Raw genomic sequence first — 20,783 nt, 5'->3', positions numbered from 1 at the left:
AGAAAGCGAAGAAGTGGGAGGACTTACACTCCCTGACTTTGAAGCTTATTATAAAGCCACAGTTGCCAAAACAGCATGGTACTGGCCCAAAGATAGACATATAGATCAATGGAATCGAATTGAGAATTCAGAGATAGACCCTCAGATCTATGGCCGACTGATCTTTGATAAGGCCCCCAAAGTCACTGAACTGAGCCATAATGGTCTTTTCAACAAATGGGGCTGGGAGAGTTGGATATCCATATCCAAAAGAATGAAAGAGGACCCCTACCTCACCCCCTACACAAAAATTAACTCAAAATGGACCAAAGATCTCAATATAAAAGAAAGTACCATAAAACTCCTAGAAGATAATGTAGGAAAACATCTTCAAGACCTTGTATTAGGCGGCCACTTCCTAGACTTTACACCCAAAGCACAAGCAACAAAAGAGAAAATAGATAAATGGGAACTCCTCAAGCTTAGAAGTTTCTGCACCTCAAAGGAATTTCTCAAAAAGGTAAAGAGGCAGCCAACTCAATGGGAAAAAATTTTTGGAAACCATGTATCTGACAAAAGACTGATATCTTGCATATACAAAGAAATCCTACAACTCAATGACAATAGTACAGCCAGCCCAATTATAAAATGGGCAAAAGACATGAAAAGACAGTTCTCTGAAGCGGAAATACAAATGGCCAAGAAACACATGAAAAAATGTTCAGCTTCACTAGCTATTAGAGAGATGCAAATTAAGACCACAATGAGATACCATCTAACACCGGTTAGAATGGCTGCCATTAAACAAACAGGAAACTACAAATGCTGGAGGGGATGTGGAGAAATTGGAACTCTTATTCACTGTTGGTGGGACTGTATAATGGTTCAGCCACTCTGGAAGTCAGTCTGGCAGTTCCTTAGAAAACTAGAGATAGAGCTACCATTCGATCCAGCGATTCCACTTCTCGGTATATACCCGGAAGATCGGAAAGCAGTGACACGAACAGATATCTGCACGCCAATGTTCATAGCAGCATTATTCACAATTGCCAAGAGATGGAAACAACCCAAATGTCCTTCAACAGATGAGTGGACAAATAAAATGTGGTATATACACACGATGGAATACTACGCGGCAGTAAGAAGGAATGATCTCGTGAAACATATGACAACATGGATGAACCTTGAAGACATAATGCTGAGCGAAATAAGCCAGGCACAAAAAGAGAAATATTATATGCTACCACTAATGTGAACTTTGAAAAATGTAAAACAAATGGCTTATAATGTAGAATGTAGGGGAACTAGCAATAAAGTGCAATTAAGGAAGGGGGAACAATAATCCAAGAAGTACAGATAAGCTATTTAACTTTCTGGGGATGCCCAGGAATGACTATGGTCTGTTAATTTCTGATGGATATAGTAGGAGCAAGTTCAGAGAAATGTTGCTATATTAGGTAACTTTCTTGGGGTAAAGTAGGAACATGTTGGAAGTTAAGCAGTTATCTTAGGTTAGTTGTCTTTTCTTACTCCCTTGTTATGGTCTCTTTGAAATGTTCTTTTATTGTATGTTTGTTTTCTTTTTAACTTTTTTTTCATACAGTTGATTTAAAAAAGAAGGGAAAGTTAAAAAAAAAAAAAAAAAAAAACAAGGAAAAAAAAAGATGTAGTGCCCCTTGAGGAGCCTGTGGAGAATGCAGGGGTATTCGCCTACCCCACCTCCATGGTTGCTAACATGACCACAGACATAGGGAACTGGTGGTTTGATGGGTTGAGCCCTCTACCACAGGTTTTACCCTTGGGAAGACGGTTGCTGCAAAGGAGAGGCTAGGCCTCCCTATGGTTGTGCCTAAGAGCCTCCTCCCGAATGCCTCTTTGTTGCTCAGATGTGGCCCTGTCTCTCTAGCTAAGCCAACTTGAAAGGTGAAATCACTGCCCTCCGCCTACGGGATCAGACACCCAGGGGAGTGAATCTCCCTGGCAACGTGGAATATGACTCCCGGGGAGGAATGTAGACCGGCATCATGGGACGGAGAACATCTTCTTGACCAAAAGGGGGATGGGAAAGGAAATGAAATAAGCTTCAGTGGCAGAGAGATTCCAAAACGAGCCGAGAGATCACTCTGGTGGGCACTCTTACGCACACTTTAGACAACTCTTTTTAGATTCTAAAGAATTGGGGTAGCTGGTGGTGGATACCTGAAACTATCAAATTACAACCCAGAACCCATGAATCTCGAAGACAGTTGTATAAAAATGTAGCTTATGAGGGGTGACAAAGGGATTGGGAAAGCCATAAGGACCAAACTCCACTTTGTCTAGTTTATGGATGGATGCGTAGAAAAGTAGGGGAAGGAAACAAACAGACAAAGGTACCCAGTGTTCTTTTTTACTTCAATTGCTCTTTTTCACTCTAATTATTATTCTTGTTATTCTTGTGTGTGTGTGCTAATGAAGGTGTCAGGGATTGATTTAGGTGATGAATGTACAACTATGTAATGGTACTGTAAACAATCGAAAGAAAGTACAATTTGTTTTGTATGACTGCGTGGTATGTGAATATATCTCAATAAAATGATGATTAAAAAAAAATAAAATATATAGGGGAAGGAAAAAACAGACAAAGGTACCCAGTGTTCTTTTTTACTTCAATTGCTCTTTTTCACTCTAATTATTATTCTTGTTATTTTTGTGTGTGTGCTAATGAAGGTGTCAGGGATTGATTTGGGTGATGAATGTACCACTATGTAATGGTACTGTAAACAGTCGAAAGTACGATTTGTTTTGTATGACTGCGTGGTATGTGAATATATCTCAATAAAATGAAGATTAAAAAAAAATACATTGATGCCTTCTAAACTGTTGGAATGCTGTTGAAATTTTTAATTTTTAATATTTTCAGTTTCACTGACTGAACAATGAAAACAAATACTTGAGACATCCCTTCCAAAAGCAGTTGAATCATTAGAAAGATGAGAAACCTTTATTCATTCAAACATTTATTCATTTCTTTCAACAATACTTACTATGGGCTTATTAAGTGCCCAGCCCTGTGCACTGAAAAATTAGTGTTTTATTACACTATTTTCTTTCAAAAGTTCTTATATTTTAGGCACTTTAAATTCTTTTCAGTTGAAAAACTTAAGACATGCTGAAAGAAAAGGACAGTCTACTTTGTCTTTAGGCTTCTTTGGGAAGAATGGAATAAGTAGAGGCCACACTGAGTTTGAGTCCTGGCTCTGCTACCTACTGGCTCAATGTGGGGACACCTTTACCTGACCTTTCTATGCCTCGTTTTCCTCATCTGTAAAATGGGATGGCCATAGTTCTTATCCCATAGGATTAAATGAGAGAATTATCTTCCTCCTGGGATTAAGTAAGATAAAGGAGCACGTGGAATGTGCTGTGCACTGTGCCAGGCCACACACTCAGTAGATGTTTGTTGTTGTTGTTCTTAATTCTGTTCCTATTGTTGTCAGAAATGTTCTCTGCCTTACCTGTTTCCCACCCCCAGAACAGCTGGATTGGGAAGATGGTTGGGTGAGAACAAGTTACCATTCTGACTAAAAAGATCAAGAGTCTGTCTGTCCCTTCATGATTTTTCTATTAAAGAAAGTAAATGCAGGTCTTGCCTTTTATTTATTTTCTTCTAATACTGTTATTTGTTGCAGTTGATTAACTAAAATTGTTGTTGTTTTAGCTACATGAAAGCGGTTATGATGCTGGCAAAGCCCTACAGCGCCTGGTCAAGAAGCCTGTGCCCAAGCTTATTGAAAAGTGCTGGACCGAGGACGAAGTGGTGAGCATTGATGGGCATTTGCCCTTGTGTTCTGGGTTATTGGGGTGTTCGCTTAATAGTGTGTGAGCTCCCTGCTATTTGGGGACAGAGGTGGATTCAGGAGAGTCACTGTTCAGGGCATCCATCTGTCAAGAGGAGAGAGCCTTCTTGAAGCATCCTAACTATACAAAAAGACTTGATTTTAGTAAGCCCAGGTTCCATAGCTGATGGGAAAGATTTTCTCAAGTTTCATGGCAAAACAGGAGAAATTGGTAGTTACTCTTAAAAACAAGTTAATTTTGGTTGGTTGGTTGGTTGGTTGGTTTTTGATGCAAGCTGACTTTTGGAACCTCATATATTAAGGCACAGCATGTTAAAACCAACTGAGTGGGGAGAACCTAAGATGGTGGCTAGGTGAGACAGGGCAAAAAAACACCTCTGTGAAAAATACTAGATAAAAACCAGAAAGTAACCCAGAACACCACTTTCAGAGTAGCACCAGCCAGACAAGGTCTGCTAAATCCACAGGGAACGTGCATTTGGTGAAACCAGAAGTCTGCATTCTGAAACGAGTGAGTGAGTCGGCTGGGAGTCCCTCGGCCACGCTGTGGTGTGGGGAAATGGTGGGTTGGTGTTTGGAGACGGACTAGTTCTTTAAAAAAAAAAAAAAAAGCCTGGGAGCAACTACAGATACAACGGGAGTGGGCTGGGCTAACGCCTCGATGTCTGGCATGGAGGATACCCCTTTCTACATCCACTGCTGATTGTCTCAGGCCCAGGGGAGCAAAGGGGAGCCAAAAGGAGAAAAAAAACGCACGACTTGCAGCCATCTGCCCAGCAGGTGGGGGCACCCCTGCCCGGGGCTGAACCCATAGCACAGAGCTGCGCCAAGAAACCCAGCGTGACAGGGAGTCTTTCCCGCAGCACTGCTCACACGCCACAATATCAGCCGTGGATAGTGGCCTTTAATACATCCACGGCTGATTGTCCCAGAGCTGGGAGGGGGGAGCTGTGCAGAAAAGGGGAAGTTAATGCGTCCCATTAAACCATCTTTGAAGCTGGCTGGGAACGCCCCTGCACAGCCCAGCATCCCAGGGCTTCCCTGGAGGCCGGCACGCACTAGTGACGTGCCACGGCCCTCTCTCAACAGAGGTCCTGGAAGAGCATAGCAGAGAAGGGGGAACCACTCGGAAATCCCAGGGAACCTATGCCAATACCAGAGACTTTTGGGTCAGTGGCAGAAAACAGCCTTAAATCTCCTGGAACACCTGGGAGGTTTGATTATTAAAGCTGCCCTTCCTCCCTAACTGCTCCTACGCCCCTCATTCAGGGCGGACAGCACCGATATCACACCCAAATTAAGTGCACCAATTGGACCCCACAAGGATCAGATCCCGACACACCACAAAGTTGAGGAGAATTGACTTGAGGGGAATAGGTGACTCACAGACGCCATCTGATGGTTAGTTAAAAAAAGTGTACGCCACCAAGCTGCAATTCTGACAAATTAAAGATCAAGTAAAGCAAATGCCAAGAGGCCAAAAACAACAAAAAATCTTAAAGCATATGATAAAACTAGACGATTTGGAGAACCCGAACCCAAACACCCAGATCAAAAGATCAAAAGACACACAGTACTTGGCGCAATTAATCAAAGAACTACAGACAGGCAACGAGAGCATGGCACGGGATATAAAGGACATGAAGAAGAGCATGGCATAGGATATAAAAGACATAAAGAAGACCCTAGAAGAGCATAAAGAAGATATTGCAAGAGTAAATAAAAAATAGAAGATCTTATGGAAATTAAAGAAACTGTAGGCCAAATTAAAAAGACTCTGGATACTCGTAATACAAGATTAGAGGAAGCTGAACGACAACTCAGCCTCCTTGAGGACCACAGAACAGAAAATGAAAGAACAAAAGAAAGAATGAGCAAAAAAAAATAGAAAAAATCAAAATGGATCTCAGGAATATGAGAGATAAAATAAAACTTCCAAATTTAAGACTCATTGGTGTCCCAGAAGGGGAAGAGAAGGGTAAAGGTCTAGAAAGAGTATTCAAAGAAATTGTTGGGGGAAACTTCCCAAACCTTCTACACAATAGAAATACACAAAGCATAAATGCCCAGGAAACTCCAAATAGAATAAATCCAAATAAACCCACTCCGAGACATATTCTGATCAGATTGTCAAATACTGAAGAGAAGGAGCAAGTTCTTAAAGCAGCAAGAGAAAAGCAATTCACCACATACAAAGGAAACAACATAAGACTAAGTAGTGACTACTCAGTGGCCACCATGGAGGTGAGAAGGCAGTGGCATGACATATTTAAAATTCTGAGAGAGAAAAATTTCCAACCAAGAATACTTTACCCAGCAAAACTCTCCTTCAAATTTGAGGGAGAACTTAAATTTTTCATAGACAAACAAATCCTGAGAGAGTTTGCTAATAAAAGACCTGCCCTGCTTCAGATAGTAAAGAGAGCCCTACCGACAGAGAAACAAAGAAAGGAGAGAGAGATATAGAGAATTTTAACAGACATATATTGAATATTACATCCCAGGTCACCAGGACACATTCTTTTCTAGTGATCATGGATCTTTCTCCAGAATGGACCGTATGCTGGGACGTAAAAACAAGCCTCAATAAAATTTAAAAAAAAAAAAAAAAAAAAAAAAAAATGCATTTGTTCAAAGCACATTCTCTGACCACAATGGAATACAAATAGAAGTCAATAACCATCAGAGACTTGGAGAATTCACAAACACCTGGAGGATAAAAATGGGGAGATGAAAACATTCCCAGATAATCAAAAGCTGAGGGACTTCATTACCAGTGATCAGTCCTATAAGAAATGCTAAAGGGAGTTGAGCAGGCTGAAAGGAAGGGACACTAAACAATTGACTACATGAAGAAATAAAGATTTCCAGTAAAGATCACATGGTAAATATAAATACCAGTACTACTGTATTGATTTATAACTCCACTGTTTACTTCCTACAGGATCTAAAATACATGAACTGTAATGATAAATCTGTGGTTTTGGACTCAATGTAAAATATGTAATTTTTGACAAGAACTACATAAAAGTGGGGGAATGATGGAGTATAGGAACATAGTTTATGTGTCATATGGAAGTGAAGTTGGTATCAGAGAAAAACAAGATTTTTATAGATTTAAGATGTTAAATTTAAGCCCCACAGTAAACACAAAGGAAGTATCAGAGAATATGACCATAGAGATGAAAAGTAGAGTATGGGTTACGAGAAGTGGGGGAATGGGCAATGGGGAGTTAAGAAATGAGGGTAGGGTTTCTGTTTGGGGTGAAGGGAAACTTCTGGAAATGGATGGTGGGAAGGTGATAGCATTGCAACATTCTAAATGTGATTAATCCCACTAATGCAATGCTAGGGAAGGAGTGGAATGGGAAGATTTAGGCTATATATATGTTTCCACAATTGAAAAAAAAAAAAAAAAAACAGTCTAAATAGATGACAATTAAATGCCACGGATGATCCTGGATGGGATCTGAGGTCAGAGGAGAGGAGGCTCAAAGGGACACAGATGGGACACAAGAAAATAAAAAAGGAAATATAGAATGTAAGCTTTATATCAATGTTAAATTTCTTGAACTTCTTAGCTACGCATAATGAGATTGCATAAAAGAATGTTCTTGTCCATGGGAAAGGTATATGTGAATTATATTGTTTGTTTAAAGATATGTGCAGCTTGCTCTCATATATTCAGAGGACAGAGCAATAGATGATGGATGATAGGGAGAGAGGGAGGGAAAGAAAGAGACGGTGGTGTGACAGGATCTTAAAGGTGATGGATCGGAGTATCAGGGGAGGGGATCAGGGTATGATGGAGTTCTATGTATGGGGTTTGTACTGTTTTTGCAACTGTTCCTGTAAGGTTGAATTTATTTCAAAATAAAATTTATTAAATTAAAAAAAAAAAACAACTGAGTAACTTGGAGTAGGGCTGGTGACTTGTTTTTATTTTGAGGGCTGGCAGGACTCTTAACCTCCTGAAGGACATTAGTCAAAAGCTGGAACTATAGGCTTGAAGTAAGTACGGTGAATTTTATATGTCCATTTTGTTGCTATGGCACATTAGAAGAAGTGGGAAGGGAAGAGAGAAATGTACTCACAAATACAGATTTGCAGACCCACAGATTGTCATCCCAGCAGACAAGAGTTTTCATGAAGCTACATCCCCATCTTGTGACATTTAAAAGGTATTGCTGTAAAGCACTCATAGGTTTTTTCTGCTTTCTCAAATGTAGCCTTTCAATGAGTTTATCAGCTTGACATCTGCCCTTCAGGTTGAAAGAAATTAAGTTGAAGGTTGGCACTGATTGACATGTTGATTGCAAGTTCCTTCCACATCTAAAAATACGTTAAGAAAGAATGTTCAGAAATTTTAGGTGCTCTCCTGATCGCACTCTCTTTTATTTAGTTACCAACATTCATTGAGTGCTTACTGTGTGCCAGGTGCTGTGCTAAGAGCCATGTCCAAAAGAACACAACGTCCTTCCTCTTATGAGTCTTGTTTTGAGGGGAAAACATCTGTAAATCAATATATGCCAAGTGGTGGTACATGTGCTGAGATTGAGTTGAGTAACAAGGACCGAGTCAGCTGTAATTGGAAGTGCTAGTTTATGTAAGGGTGTCAGGAAAGGCTTGGTAAGTAACATTTGAACAGACACCTAAGTGATGTTGAGGAGAGGAAAATTCTAGGCCCTAAGGTGAGAGCATACTCTGCATGTTGAAGGAATGGGCAAGAATGTATTAGGAGCATAGTGGGGGGGGGGGGGTAGTAGGAGAGGTGGATAGTGAAGTGGGGTAGGGGCAGCTTGGGTCAGGTACAGCCTGTGGAACCAGGGTGAGGATTCTGCAATGTGGTTTGCATGAGCAGTTTCTAAGCACAGGAGAGACTGGATCTGACAGTGGGGATCACTCTGGCTGCAGAGTTGAGAGGGGACTACAGGAGGCTTTTGTGATAGCCCAAGCCAGAGACTGGTGATTCAGTGGTGTGTTAGCAGTGGTGGTGGTGAGAAGTGGTGAGATCCTGGATGTATTTTGAAGTCAGAACCAGGAGAACTTGCTCATGGAACGGTTACAGATGTGGGGCAGGGCGGTGCAGGGAGTTGAGAGGAATGGAAGAAGGGGGAAAAAACTAAGTGGCAGCAGAGATGGACTGAAATGGCCTTTGAAGGTTTGGTATAAATTGCTAGTTGAAATAGTCTTTTAAATCTTTAATTTTATCAGATTTATGATGAAGTTAGTGTAGCTGTTTTGAAATAAAATATTACCTGATTAGTGGAGAGATGAAAAAAATCATTAAACCTTCTTTATCTTTCAGACAGTGGCCAAAGTGAAAACATTATACTCAGTTATTTTGAAAAGTCATATTGATGTTGTTTCTCACCTTAAACCCATTTATATGAGAAGGAGTTAAGAGATTGGATAGATGAAATGTTTTAATTCTACAAAATTTTTTAAAATCTTTATGGAACAAAGATTTAAGGACATGAAAAGGATCTTTCCAAGATTTCTTTCAGTCTTCTTGGCCTGGCATGTAATGTTCTTTAGGCCCTTGTTGGTATGTGTGTAACATGACAGTTGCTTCTAATCTTTCCTTTCCTTTAATTCTTGAGCATAACTTTTCCTTCGGTCTGCATTTCCTGTTGGCGCCTCTCCGCCTCTCGCCTCTCTGCCCCTCCCACTTCACTGTTCCTGCCTCCGCAGCTCCTCCCTAGCCACGGCTGTCTTTCCTCTCTCCCTTCCTTCGATTCTCCCTTGACCTTTCATTCCCTCTGGAATTTAAAAATACACAGCACCAAGTTCTGTCTTCCTGCTTATCTCCTTTTCCTGCAGCACTTGCTTATATCGGGCAAGATGTTGATGATCTCCATTGTTGCTTGGGTATTTCGGCAGAGATAGTGGGATGGAAAGGGGAGCCTCACACGTCACCCAGCTTCATTTTAAAAGAACAAAACAAGACTTCAAAGTAGTGAACATTCTGAGTACAGAATAATTGATCCTTGACTACATAAATCTTTATCGGTTTTGACTTATTTTTATGATGTTTCTTCTTGTTTCAGGCTGTTTTGAGAAATGTTTTGGCAGTTTTTCAGCTCTTGCAGAGCCTAAGGATCACACTGTTCCCTTATTTATAGGAAGTTAAACTTCACTTTCTAAAACCTTGAAAATGAATAAGAGAATGATTGAATAATTGATTAATAGGCTGAAGGAAACATCCAAATGCATCCAAATCAAATCTTTGAACAGTTTTATGTGGCAACAAGGCAATCCCCTCTTTACCTTAATCCAGCTTTGGCTGCAGAAAAAACATGTGCTCTGTACACATGGCCCCCTTTGTTGAATTTACCACATTTTCTTATCCCAGGAATTGCAGGAATAAGCCAAACAAATGTGTACAAGCTAAAATTAGTGCCTGGGCCTACTTTTCTTGTTTTTTTCTCCCCAGTCTTCAATATACTTGGAACATTCTAGTTATTTTAAGCTTCATTGCCTCTCATGCATTAATTTGATCTGACTGCTCAACTCCTGTCTAAAATTGATGAAGTTGTTTTCCTTTGCATTTATGTGACTACTTTGAAGTGGCTGCTGCCCCCACCCACATGAGAGGGTTGGTGGAATGAGAACTTGACGACATGTACCCCCTCCCCCAGCTATATGTGGAGAGGCAGGGCCCCTTCTTCTTGAAATTGGCATGTCCTCTTCTCTGTGACGCTTCACAGACTTCTCTCTCTCTCCCCCCTCCCCCTCTCCCCCCCCATCCAAATTCTATCCATTCTTCAAGGCTTAGCTCATTTCTTCTGCCCATCCACAGCCATTGCTCCCTCTTCTGAACTGCGTCTCCCATTTGCATCATTACTGGCGGTTAATCCTTTGCCTCCTCTTCCTAGCTTTTTGTGCCCTTGCCAGCTTGATTGTTCCTCACAGTCTTTATTTTTGAGTTGATTGCTTTGTTGCCCTCCTCCTTGTAAACTTAAAGGTAAGGACAATGTCTCTACCTATTAGGGGCTTGAAGAATATTTTTTATTCTTTTAAAAAATTCTTCACCATGATTACTATTGCCCTTAATACATCATTGAAAAGTTGTAATTGTTAATAATTATGAATCAGCATCAAAGAGAAAACTTTATAGGCATCCAAAGCTGGCCTTGTAAGTTTTACTTTTGGAAGAAGCTCCCAAATTAGCAGCAATAATATCCCTAATCTCTTTTTCCTGGTTTTTGAAATGATCACCAATTCTTGAGATCTAAAACCTCAAAATTTCACAGTAGGATACCTTTCATCTCACACTTTCAATCTCAGTACTTCCTCTGACAGTTTGTGTGTGTGTAGGCATAGCATTTTTTATTGAAATTCTTTGGGGCTGAGATACTCTAAATCTCGTGGAAATAAAGCAAACTTTGTGCCAATTTCTGTCAAATTCTAGACTTTCCAGAAAACAGACAGATGAACTCTGCCTTATTGGAGTGACGGTGAGAAACACATTGGTAGCTAGCCCATGGAAAAATCTTTTCGTATTAAATAAACTGGGTTGTGTCACAGAAGCATGTTTGAAGAAATGGCTAGGGAATTTCATGACACGTATTACATACCACAGTATGGGCAAAGATGGAGCCAAAGTAAATGGTTGCTGAAGATGAGAGTTTTATTAATGGTTAACCAGTTTCCCCTGCATTAGGCTAAAGGTATTGTTCCTTTTCGAGAAGTCATTCAGATCAGTAGAATTTATGAAGAGAAAGAGGAGGAAATACAGTTTAGAACTTTAAAAGAAATAAAAACATAACCCTAGATTAATTTAAAAAAAAAAAACATAACCCTAGATTATTAGATTTGTAATTAAACATGATGAACACATTTAAATATAACACAGAGTCCCCAGGCTGAACTGCACCTAATTGAAACAGATGAAGTCACCCTTCCATGCTCCGGTAGCTATTAATTCTGTTTGTTATGCATGCAAGCTGAAGGTAGCGTTTGCTGCCGTTGTGTTGTTGCACTGGGATTTCATTTCATTGCTGCTTGATACTGTGCTCTTAATTAGCATTCAGCTGTTGATTATGGAAATACTGGGGATGAATTCTGGAATTCTTTTTAAAATTCAGGGCCTGCGTTTTCCTGGTAGAGGAGGGGAGTTTGGCCTGAGTAGCAGGGTTGTAAGACTGGGTGCTCCACCGAGCCGTGCATTTCATCCTTTGCTTCCCACTTGGCTATGTTTGGTTTTTGAAATTATTTTCATGTTGAATTCGCGTTCAGCAAAAATCCAGGTGTTGCACAATGTGAAGGTTCTGTTGTTTACGTTTTCATTTCATCTTGAGTAACTGCAACTTTTATCTTGAAATACACAGCCCTTTAAATATTTTATACCAATTCCATGTAATGCTTACTTTGAAGTGAACAACCTACAGACACATAACTTGTGAAATTTTTATCTAAAGGTAGTTAATCCTTAGTAGTGATAAACTGTAACTGGTCATGTACGTGGACTTACAAGTTCATGAATTATAAAACATCTAAACCTACCTTCAATTGAAAGCCCAGTTGATCATAAATATAAATGAAAATCTCTCTTTCAAAATTGTCATGCCACGGCAAGTTTATTTCTGAATATTTGTAATCCAGTGAACCCATGTGTCTGTTCAAGGAATTACTTAAACAGAATACATGCAGCTATTTGCATGGTGTCTTTCCAGCAACATCTTCATATGCCTTTGTTATGCCCTTTTTTGGAATGTCTGCTAGAGAAAACATTGTTTTCCTTGTTCACTCTTTTCAGCCAGGCATCTGGATGTGCTAGAAAGACAGAGCTGCTTAGTGGGGCAAAAATACAATGACTTATTTACTGTTTGTGTGGCAGCTTTAGAAAATGTCATATACAGCAAAATCAAAGTTAAGGTCCAATAGCAGCAGGAAGTTGTAAAGGTGAAAGCAGAGGGGGAGGAGGGTGTGACAAAGGGAAGAGAGACTGACACAGCCTACAGGTACCATCACGTGGGTTTTAAGATGTCCTTAATATTGGTGTTTAGTTTTAAAGTTTTTATCTGCAATATCAGAGGAGGCTTAACTATATAATGTTTATTTTAGGAATGGTAAAATTTTCTGAATTTTTTGCCATTGTATATAGTCATTCAAAGAATGTCAACACTAGGAGGATCATGGAAGTCATCTAATATGAATCTATTCATTTCTTCCTTCTTTTATAAATTTTATGTCAATTTCCCTATCGTTAGAACATCACTATAAAAACATTAAAGAGGATTTAAAAACTGAGCACCACCACAAAAAGTAAGAGTTTACTGGTTTCTGGCTATCTTTGGGTCTTTGTTCATGTACATACATGGTTTTATGTAGTTGTAATCTTAACATATGTATTGTTTTGTATACATGTAAATTGAATCATAACATTGAAATTCACACTTCCTAAAGAAATTTTCATCTTAAAAATTTTTAATTCACTTAGAAACTTTATTATAGCTGAAATATAGACATGCTTTACTTAGTATAACACATCATAAGTATCTTAGAAAATTTCAATTTGAATCCAAGTAGATTTTTTTCTCTCTACTGACTACCCTTCCTTCAATTTTAAACTTAATTGGTACTGTTTCTTATGAACAATTTAATTCTTAGATATGAGAGTAGGTAAATAGGAGAGATATGAATGTTTGCACATTACTTACATAAATGTTCATCTCATTTCATGTTGAGTATTATAGTCCTAGGATAAATCAGTCCTTAAAATTAAAGAAGAAAAACTTAGATTCAGGTGAAATTTGCTAATGTTACAAGTATTAATGAAATCGAACTGTTTTTCCTATAATTAACTCCCATCAGCCTTTGAACTAAACCCTTGCTTAATAAAAAAGTCATCTGTGGATGGAGTGGAGTTTATTGGTGAGTCCTTACAGAAATGAGATAGCGAATTAAAAATCAATTACATATGCGAAAAATTGGTGTAAATTACAGCAATCAATTTTGTCAGTTTGCAGAAGGATTCTATGTTTAACATGCTGTAAAGGGAAACCTTTTAAAATCCTCTAGTAAATGAGACAGGACAGGCATGTGAGTGTGTGTGTGTACACATGCATGTTTATATGTGGTTATTTGGGACTTGGCCCTATGGGGAACAGAACAGAGACCTGGACAATAACTCCACATTGGATACAGGCATACTCTATTATTTTTTGCTGCTTGAAGTAATCCTTTTAAATTGAAGAGCACTTTTTATGAGACATTTTTCATTTTTGGTGGGGGAGTGGATAGGTTGCGGTGGGGGGGTATCTTCTGTTGGGGACAATTAAGGTAGCATATATAATATTCACCTTCAGCGATACCGGTAACATGCAACATGGCCGCCAGGGCTGATGCAAGAACAGCCTAAGCTATAATTAGCCTTCTTCAAGGAAGTAACAGTAGTTCCCGCCTAAGCAGTAGCTAGTTCGTGCCTAAACAGTAGCCACCCATTGGCCATCCACCCCAGCAACAGCAACCGCCAATCCCCCTGCATCTGCTTTCCACCCTAGCAACAGCAGCAGCCAATCCTAGATCGCCACCCGTCCTTACTAGCCACTCCCTCCACCCTTAGAGTATATATACCCTGCCTCTTCAATAAAATTTTGCAGCTTGATCAAAAACCTGTCTTGCTGTCATTTCTCGTGTCTCTTGTCCCATACCATTCTTCCCTCGCAGGACTTGGAGCTTCTGTTGATCGTCCCGCGGGCCGGGACAATCTTCAGTTTGAAAGATTAATAAATACCAGAGCAGCTGGTTATTGAACCATGTTTTACATCTCATTTTCAAGGGCATGTAAAAAAAAATGGGAAATAGCAGATGCCTTCAGCCACTCTTTATCATCTTTTTTCTGCTCATTTGAAAAAAGTGAACAAAACACAAGGGAAATTGAGAGACTGCATTTGTTCTCCCATAGATAAAGTGGTTATTTCATAAAGGAAGAGTATGAAAACCCTCTTCTTCTGCAGTTTTTTAGCAACAGGGATCGAGTCCATTTTAATATATATGCATGTGACATTCTATGTTTAGTGACATTAGAGCCTTACATTTCTCAGGTGAGACATATTACCCTGGTAACTGGAATGCTGGGTTGGAGAAAGGAAACGAGAGGTAAAAACAGAATCCTGCACTAGAGGCAGCTCATTTAAAGCTGTCTCTCCTCTCTCCTGGCATACTTCCATCTTAAATCTAAATGCTCTCTGAGGTAGAACTAATAATGGCCTCACTGGTCCCCTAATTGCTACATTCACTAGAGTGATAGCCTACTTCCTTTGCTTGTTTTGGTTTTGTTATTCCCTAGTAGTGTTTTGTTATTATTCTTCTCTAACACTGCATGCTGCTAAATGATACTTGTGGCACTTCCTGTAAGACATTTTTCCAGAGTACTTTTATATGGGTGGATTCCAGGTGTTTTCCACATGCATAAAGCAAAGTATTGAAGTATTAGGAAGTAGAATATGTTTGGTGGTCATAACAAGAGAGAGACAAAATTCTGAAACAGGCCTCACCAACTTAGCATGGAGTGCCAGAGTCTGTCTCTCCAGCTCTGAGTTCTCTGCATCTGCTATGGGGCTTGGCAAGTAGAAAGCCTGCCCATTCTCCATGATTGTTAAATGTCTGAACATTAGGAAGGGACACCCCCTTCACCTTCTCCAGTCCTTCAGTAATAACAAAACTTAAACAGTATTATTTTCAGATCTTCCTTTGAGACAGCCCAATTTCTTTGTCAGCTTACTGTAACTTCCCAAGTTTTTGGCCCCAGAGTAACCTGACTTTGATGGCTTGTCTCCCACGTTAGAACTCTCTGACTTCATACTTCATAATCAGCTCACATTCTTTTTTTTCCTCCCCTCCCCACTTGCCTCCTTTCTCACCTCCCCCTCCCTCCCTTCTTCATACATTCAAAGGATCCACTTAGATTTATCTTTCTTTTTGGCCACACTTCTAAATGGATCGTGACTTCTGGGAGAGTCAGTAAGCATCAGACCATATTACCCTCCACTGGTTTGGAATAATTTTAGGCACTCATGTAAGCATTCTGTAGATCTAGTGATGAGGATATGTATGTGTAGGGGAAGTACTCTCCTTCACTTAAATATCTTTAAAAAAGAGGGTAGTGGATTCTTAAACTGCAAAACCAGACAGTGTTATCTGTTTCTGGATAATCACCTTTAGAGTTGCCTTTAAAAAAATGATACACACACATACACACAGAGTTAAGGAACTTATATGTTTTCCCCCACCTTATACTGAATTCAATTAAACTGCATTTATATATCTCCTCTTTGCAATTCTCTACTGGCCACTTGTGAAATCCCTTTTCACCTGCACGTTCAGTGTGGTAATTCATCCTCTAGTTGAATCTTCTATTTCCACCGTTGTTAGTTTGTTCTTTTCTCTACTATTCAAGTGGCATTTTTGTATTTAGCTTAGATTTTTAGAAGCAAGAATACAAAACTATTGATTCTCATGTAGAAAAGGAAGGGAACTTACCACTGACTTTAAACGAATAAACTGCATTTGCTCTTTTTTTTTTTTTAAGTAAGCAGAAATTTTGTTTCCAAACATCAGAGAGTTTGGATACAAATAAAGTGTGCTTTTAAAAAGCATCCCAAATTAAACGGAATGCACATCATCGAAATAAAATACTGTGACATTCAGAATTCTTTGAGGCTATGTTTTCACATTACTTTGTTTTTAACCATTTGAACATAGATTACATTTTAAATATTTATTGAAGACATGAAATAATGTATTTTTTAAAGCACAATCATGAAATAGAGGAACTTAAGACAAAGATCAAATTACTTCATACACAGGATGGGACAACTTCGTACATAATACAATTTTGATCTTTCTAAAAATTGCAAGAAACAGCTCCCATGTTTAGTGTTTAAAAATAAAACGGTCTTCTCATTTAGAAAAATCAAGACAGCATTTGATTAGCAAAGCCTTTTCTTCCCCTCAATTTTATAGTTGCTTATCTTCATGTAGAAACTAAATGTATGAGATAAGAACAAATTTTGTTACAGTGTACATATCTTTGGGACAACAAATTACAAGTATTCACCTTAAAAAAAAAAAACAAAAATATTTTCCTTCCTAAAATGTAAACATCCAGTAAATAAAACACAAATGGTATTCCAGGTATGGAAAAACTGGTAATTCACTTATGAAAGAGATGTATTTTGGTATATTTGGTGGTGGTTTTTTTGTTTAACAATATAGCAGTTCACCAAAAGAACCGGGTCATTGTTACATAAAAGATCCACTCTTTAACTCGGTTAACTTATTTGAGCAAGAAACACATCAATTTCTGTAGAACTTCGGCTATTAGGACCAGGCCACAAGAAAAGTCTCAAATACCTAAAAGCTGTTTTGCTCGAGAAAAGAGTTTTCTTGAAACCTGGAGACAGTCATTCATCACCTTGTGCTTGAAGGCATTCCTCAATGAGCTTCTTCCCTGCAACCTTCAGGGTAAAGCCAGAAGGGGTTGCTCCTGGCTGGCACCCCAACCAGCAGGCCATCCTTGCACACAGTACTGTTGAAGCCTTGCAGCTGCCTGAGAGACCTTGATCCTCTCCACGTCTGCCTCCACCTTGAGCTGCTCTACCAGGCGCTGCAGAGCATTCATGCTGGCCCCTGAAGACATGGTGGCCTACATTTGCTCTTTAACTGCTAAGATCTTTGCATGAGTCAGTGCTAACCTTGATAATTGACTGGTGGTGTGGCATGCATCTTGCCATCCCACCCTAGTTTTCTTGACTGATTTGGGCAGTGATTTTTTTTTTTTTAAGTGGTAAAAAGGAGTTTATCAGATTATTTTGGTTGCAGTTTCCAATTGTTTTTTTTTTTAATTCAATTTTATTGAGATACATTCACATACCATGCAGTCATACAAAGTATATATTGAGTTGTTTCACAGTACCATTATGTAGTTGTGCGTTTATCACCAAAATTAATTTTTGAATATTTTCATTACCACACACACAAAAATAATAAGAATAAAAATTAAAGAGAAAAAGAACAATTAAAGTAAAAAAGAACACTGGGTTACCCCCCCCCCATTTTTCTACTTATCCATCCATACACTGGACAAAAGGGAGTGTGGTCCACATGGCTTTCCCAATCACATTGTCACCCCTCATAAGCTGCGTTTTTATACAGTTGTCTTCAAGATTCAGGGGTTCTGGGTTGTAGTTTGATAGTTTCAGGTATTTACTGCTAGCCATTCCAATTCATTAGAACCTAAAAAGGGTTGTCTATATTATGCATAAGAGTGCCCACCAGAGTGACCTCTCGGCTCCTTTTGGAATCTCTCTGCCACTGAACCTTATTTCATTTCCTTTCACATCGCCCTTTTGGTCAAGAAGATGTTCTCCATCCCACAATGCCTGGTCTAGATTCCTCCCTAGGAGTCATATTCAAAGTTGCCAGGGAGATTCACTCCCCTGGGTGTCAGATCCCATGGCAGGGGTGGGCAGTGATTTCACCTGCCAAGTTGACTTAGCTAGAGAGAAAGGGCCACATCTGAGCAACAAAGAGGCATTCAGGAGGAGACAGTTAGGCACAATTACAGGCAGGCCTAGCCTCTCCTTTGCAGCAAAAGTCTTGCCAAGAGCAGGTCCCATGCCAAGAGCAGCCCATCAAACCACCAGTCCTTATGTCTGTGAGCGCATCAGCAACCATCGAGGTGGGGAAGTTGGGCAGTGATTTTACATTGAGTTGAACACTGTCACCACAGGCAATTGGAAAGGAAACAGCAACCACAGAATTTAAAACTTTTTTTTAGGGCCTTTTCCCCTCATAACATTGTGCTAGGGTCCACAGGACATGAATTGATGAACATGATACTTTCTGTTCTTGGAAAGGGAGATCAGGAAGGTCTCTATGGAGGAGGTGTTACTTGGAAGCTTGGAAGGAACCTTGACAGATGGATAGAATTTCACTAGGTAGAGTTGATAAAGTGATTGGAAGAACAAAAGGCATAAAAGGCAAATATGTGGTGGTTGGTTAATAGTGAGTTGCCCAGTTTGAATGAAGCTTTGGGTATGGAAGCATATAAGACATCTGATTCAAAGCCCCCACCTCACTTTAACTGAGGAATTTAATTTAATAGGAATTGAGGAATAATGACATATTTCTGACTGGGGGGAATGCTAGGACTGGTGCTATCCTTGAAGATTAATCTGGCAGTAAAATGGGATGAGTTGGGAATCAGTGGTTCTTAAACTTGGCTACACGTTAGAATTGCCTGGGGAAACTTTTTTTTCCTTAGAGAAGTTGTAGGTTTACAGAAAAATGATGCATAAAATATTGAATCCCTGATTCCCTCCTTACCTCCCCCATTATCAGCACTGTGCATTAATGTGGTACATTTGTTGCAAATGATGAAAGAACATTTTTAGAATTGTACTAATAACTATAGTCCATGGTTCATTTTAGGGTTCACTGTGTTGTCCAGTCCTATGGATTTTTAAAAAATTTTATTCTAGTAACATATATATGACCTAATATTTCCACCTTTAAACCACAAATATATAATTCAGTGCTGTTAATATATGTTCACAGTGTTATGCTACTATCACCTCCATCCGTTACCAAAATTTTTCCGTCACCCCAAATAGAAACTCTGTACAATTTAAGCATTAATTCCCCATTCCACAGCCCCACACCCCAGGTCCCGGTACCCTGTATTCTTATTCTTATTATTTCTTATCAGTGAGTTCATAACAATATTTGTCCTTTTATATCTGGCTTATTTCGCACAGCATGATGTCTTCAAGGTTCATCCATGTTGTTGCATGTGTGAGAACTTCACTCCTTTTTGCAGCTGAATAGTATTTCATTGTGTGTATATAACACATTTTGTTTATCCATTCATCGATTGATGGACACTTTTGTTGCTTCCGTCTTTTGGCATTTGTAAATAATGCTGCTATGAACATCAGTGTGCAAATTTTTGAGTCACTGCTTTCAGTTCTTTTGAGGATATATCTAGAAGTGAGATTGCTGGGTCATAAGGTATTTCTATACTTAACTTTCTGAGGAACCATCAAACTGTCTTCCATGTGGCTGCACCGTTTTACATCTCTACCAGCAGTGTATGAGGGTTCCTGTCTCTCTGCTTCCTTGTCACCACGTTATTTTCTACTTTTTAAATAGTAGCCATTCTGTTGGGTGTGTAATGGTTTCTCATTGTGGTTTTCATTTGTATTTTCCTAATGTCAAACGATGTTGTATATTTAATTTGGAGAAATGTCTATCTAGGCCTTTTGCCCATTTTAAAAATAGGATTGTTTGTCTTTTTGTTGTTGAATTATAGGTTTTTATATATTCTAGGTATTAAACCCTAATCAGATATGTGGTTTCCAAATATTTTCTCCTGTTGTGTAAGTTGTTGTTTTACTGTCATGATAAAGTTCTTTCATTCCCAGAAGTTTTTAATTTTTATAAGGTCCCATTTACCTATTTTTTCTTCTGCTAGTGATTTGGGTGTAAGGTCTAAGACACCATTACCTAACACAAGGTCCCGAAGATGCTTCCCTGTGTTTTCCTCTAGGAGTTTCATAATTTTGGTTCTTATATTTAGTCTTCGGTCCATTTTGAGTTGATTTTTGAATGTGGTGTGAGGCAGAATCTCCACCTTCATTTTTTTACATACTGACATCCAGTTTTCCCAGCATCATTTCTTGAAAAGACTATTCTTTCCCACTTAAGTGGACTTGGCTCCCTAGTAAAAAATTAGTTGGACATAAATATGAAGGTTGATTTCTGATAAGTTTTAAGATCAGAAAGCATGAGTCCTCCAACTTAGTTCTTTTTCAAAAAGGCTTTGGCTATTTGGGTCCCCTTACCCTTCCATATAAATTTTATGATTGGCTTTTCCATTTTTGCAAACAGTGCTATTAGAATTTTGATTGGGATCATGTTGTATCTGTAAATTGCTTTGGGTTGAATTGACATCGT

At 39.1% G+C, this 20,783-nt stretch overlaps 1 protein-coding gene across 9 annotated transcripts in view; it reads left to right on the top strand.

The window, feature by feature from the left end:
* Positions 1-20,783, top strand: part of RERE (arginine-glutamic acid dipeptide repeats) — a 771,648-nt gene that overhangs the window by 651,649 nt on the left and 99,216 nt on the right. For all 9 annotated transcript variants that reach the window (XM_037828609.1, XM_037828611.1, XM_037828612.1 and 6 more), the window contains one exon: positions 3,680-3,778. In XM_037828609.1, coding sequence (XP_037684537.1) covers positions 3,680-3,778 — 99 coding nt within the window. The remainder of the gene's footprint in view (positions 1-3,679; positions 3,779-20,783) is intronic.

Source organism: Choloepus didactylus, chromosome 2 (assembly GCF_015220235.1).
Source record: "Choloepus didactylus isolate mChoDid1 chromosome 2, mChoDid1.pri, whole genome shotgun sequence".
Lineage (NCBI taxonomy): Eukaryota > Metazoa > Chordata > Mammalia > Pilosa > Megalonychidae > Choloepus > Choloepus didactylus.
The sequence above is the reverse complement of the archived record's forward strand: the minus strand, read 5'-3'. Positions and strand labels throughout refer to the sequence as shown.